At 46.7% G+C, this 3,095-nt stretch overlaps 1 protein-coding gene across 1 annotated transcript; it reads right to left on the reverse strand.

The window, feature by feature from the left end:
• Nucleotides 1-1,535: 1,535 nt before the first annotated feature.
• On the reverse strand, nucleotides 1,536-2,441 carry LOC101405489 (transmembrane epididymal protein 1A-like). Its single transcript, XM_004424961.3, has one exon. It carries the CDS (start codon nucleotides 2,439-2,441, stop codon nucleotides 1,536-1,538), a length of 906 nt encoding a protein of 301 aa, XP_004425018.3.
• Nucleotides 2,442-3,095: the final 654 nt, after the last annotated feature.

Below are 3,095 nucleotides of genomic sequence, written 5' to 3' on the forward strand. Positions count from 1 at the left end.
GTCACTGTGACCCAGAGGACACAGTCACTGGCTTGAGTCAGACACACAGGCACTTGAATTCCTGTCTTGCGTCATACTGGCTGTAAGTCTTGGGCAAGTCAACCTGCTGAGTCTCAGTTTTCTGGAGGTTCCTTATAGGAAAGCTTGTGAAGATTAAAAAACAATAACAAAATAAACAATTCAGAAACAGGGTAATGGATTTTGCTATCCCAAGAACAAGGAAACGAGTAGGCTCATTTACTAAGGAGATGACTCAGGCTTTAGGACTGTTGGTGTTTTTCAGAGGCTCACAGAACCTCGGACCCATCTAGACCCATCTAGGCAACACATTTAGAAGGAACAGGGGTCGGCGGAGGTTCTGGAAGCAAATAAGCCTTTATTAAGCATCACCTATGCTACATGTTTGGCGCACACATGGAAAATTATGTAGCTTGGATATGGCAAAATCCTTAAGTTTTAGGAGCCTACACTTTAGGTGGTGAGGAAGAACCTCCCCAAGGGACATGATTTCAGAAGCCAAACAAGGCCAAGTCTATCAGCTGGATGAGCAAATTAACAAGGTGGGTTTGGTATAAGTGCCTAAGAGTTCCAGAACAAAGGAGTCAGCAAGAGTTCTTGGAGAAGGCCTCCTTGGGGGTGCTCACTGGGGTGGAAGTGAAGGTGGGTTTTATGCTGGGTACCAAATAACGTGGTGAAAATGTGATTGTGGGATAGCTTTCCATGAGATGCAAGGGAGTGACATTTCCAAAGACCCAAGAATAAGGTTAGTAAATTACACGTGCAAAGGCAGCAGTGATGTGGAATAGGTAAGCTTTCTCGGGAACAGGAATAATAAAATACGAAGTTGGGAAAGTACTGAGGCATTTGAAGTCTATAAAAATTTGAATTCTGAAAATTTGAAATGTTAGTATACTAAAGCATTAATAAAGTCTCACTTTATTGACCTGAATGTGAAAAGAAGCAAATCCTTAAAAATTGGCAGGTGGGGGGTGGGGAGGCAAAAAGAACATAATTTCAACCTGTATAAATGCATTATTAATTCTGTTTATGCCACTTCCACATGGTGGCACCACTTTGGCAAGCAAACAGATGTACCCACTTTTCCTTATTAGGATGAAATTTGAATGATTCCGGTTTTGAATTGTGAGAAGTCATTATTCCCTCAGGTACAGGGCCATCACTTGTGCCTGGAGAAGCAGCTGGTGACAGCAAGACACCTGGACTCCGCATTCTTCCTTTCTATTGCATTCTCTCCCCCCAGGGCTTTTCTTGCACCCTTACCTATTCTTCTGGTCGCCCCACCACCTCCACCCCTACCAATCCCGTCAGTGTCCCTTTCACGGGCCCCTCTCTCCTCATCTCCTCAGCGATTAGAGGCTCAGGGGACAGGAGATGTACCAGGACATAGAGACCAACCGCTCTCCTTCATGGCCATTGCCTTAACTGGGGACCAAAGAGGGTACAATGCCCAGGTCTGAGAGAACCCACAAGGAGGAAGATGGGGTAGACAATGTGCCAGGCATCTGGGCCCTGTCTCAGGGTGAGCCCTTTGAAAGGAGAAGAACCTGTTCATCTTTCTCTGCCTGCTCCACTTCCTGCAGCAATTTGTAGAGGGGTCCTCCCATGCTCGTGTCATGTGGAGCTTCTTTAGACCACGTGGGCTTCAAGCTGGGACTGTGACAATGATGCCAAAAGGAAGAGATGCCATAGATTCCCAACAGGCATAAAGCATTGATCATCACATGCCAGCAGAAGAAGGTGGTGATAAACATGATGTCGCTGATGTCATCGTCCTGCCATGGGTAGCCAGTGACTGGTCTGTACAGAATAAAGGCTGCTTGTATCAGCCAGGAGCCCATCATGAGAAACAGAAAGGTCTCAATCAATGAGAGGTGAAACGTTTCAGGAGCCCACAGCTCTACGGTCAACACCACCATCAGCAGGAACACCAACAAGATGAGCAGAGAATGAATGTGCAGCTCCACCCCTGTTAAGTCCTGAACATGTGACACCAGCAGCAGCAGGAGCACAGAGAAGGTCAGGACCAGGCTACCTTTCTCTAGGACTACACATCTCTGAGGCAACAAGTTCTTGCTCGTGACATCTACACAGCCGTTGAGGGTGAAGAGCACGAACATGGTGAGGTGCTGCCAATCTTTGGTGTGCATAAATTTTGGTGGAATCTCCCTGTTCATCAGCTTCAACCCTCTTGGAATGCAGCTGATCACATAAGCTATCAAGATGGAGCCAGTCACCATCTTCCACAAACCTCCATAGGATATTTTCCACAGCCTGGCCCATCTTCCCTTGTTCCTGGGAGGGCATGAAGGATACAGGAGAGAGTCATTGAGTATCGCAGCTTTGGAGACCAGTATTGCCTGATACAGTCCATAGAAGACTAGAAACAGCCCTGGGCACACATGGCCGATAAAATTTCCCATTGAGCTGCAGATCTGGCTGATGTAAGAGAGAAGACAAAACTCGGACACGTCCACACCTTCTGGAGCCACTTCAAGGTCTGGGCTTTGGAAAGAATTGCCTTCCACCAACTTTTATCATCTCACCCCACCCACTGCTCCCCCACAGAGAGGAAATGTTTCTTGAAACAAGCCTACGCCTTTGATGGCCTAAAGCCTCATTGTTCCATTCCATTCTGGTACATTAGAAATTAACTGGCTTCTGCCAAAGAAGAAAACTGGTGAATGTGCTTCTAGGGGCTCCCCTCTATAGCCTTGAGGTGCTTCTGGTCACCTTGTCCCTTTCCTCCATGACTTCCTTCCCCTTGTCTTACCCAGCAATCAGAGGACAAGGAAAGAGGAGCATGGGATGGCTGTAGGGGTTGCCAAGGTGACTCGAGGAAGCCTGGACACTCACAAGCCCTTGAGTATCCTTCAGTACTTCTCAGATACAACTTTGGTCCAATTCCAAGTTTTTCTTTGTGGACACATATATTTATAAACATTTGGATATGTGACCATGTAATGCATGCTTACTGCCTATCTGACTTTTCTATTCCTCTCTGATAGACACATTCTGAAGATCACCAAGAAAGCTCCCTTCACCTCTTCCCTTTACCTCTTCACATCCCCACTCCC

The sequence above is a fragment of the Ceratotherium simum genome, chromosome 2, assembly GCF_057802395.1.
Source record: "Ceratotherium simum simum isolate JZ-2026a chromosome 2, ASM5780239v1, whole genome shotgun sequence".
Lineage (NCBI taxonomy): Eukaryota > Metazoa > Chordata > Mammalia > Perissodactyla > Rhinocerotidae > Ceratotherium > Ceratotherium simum.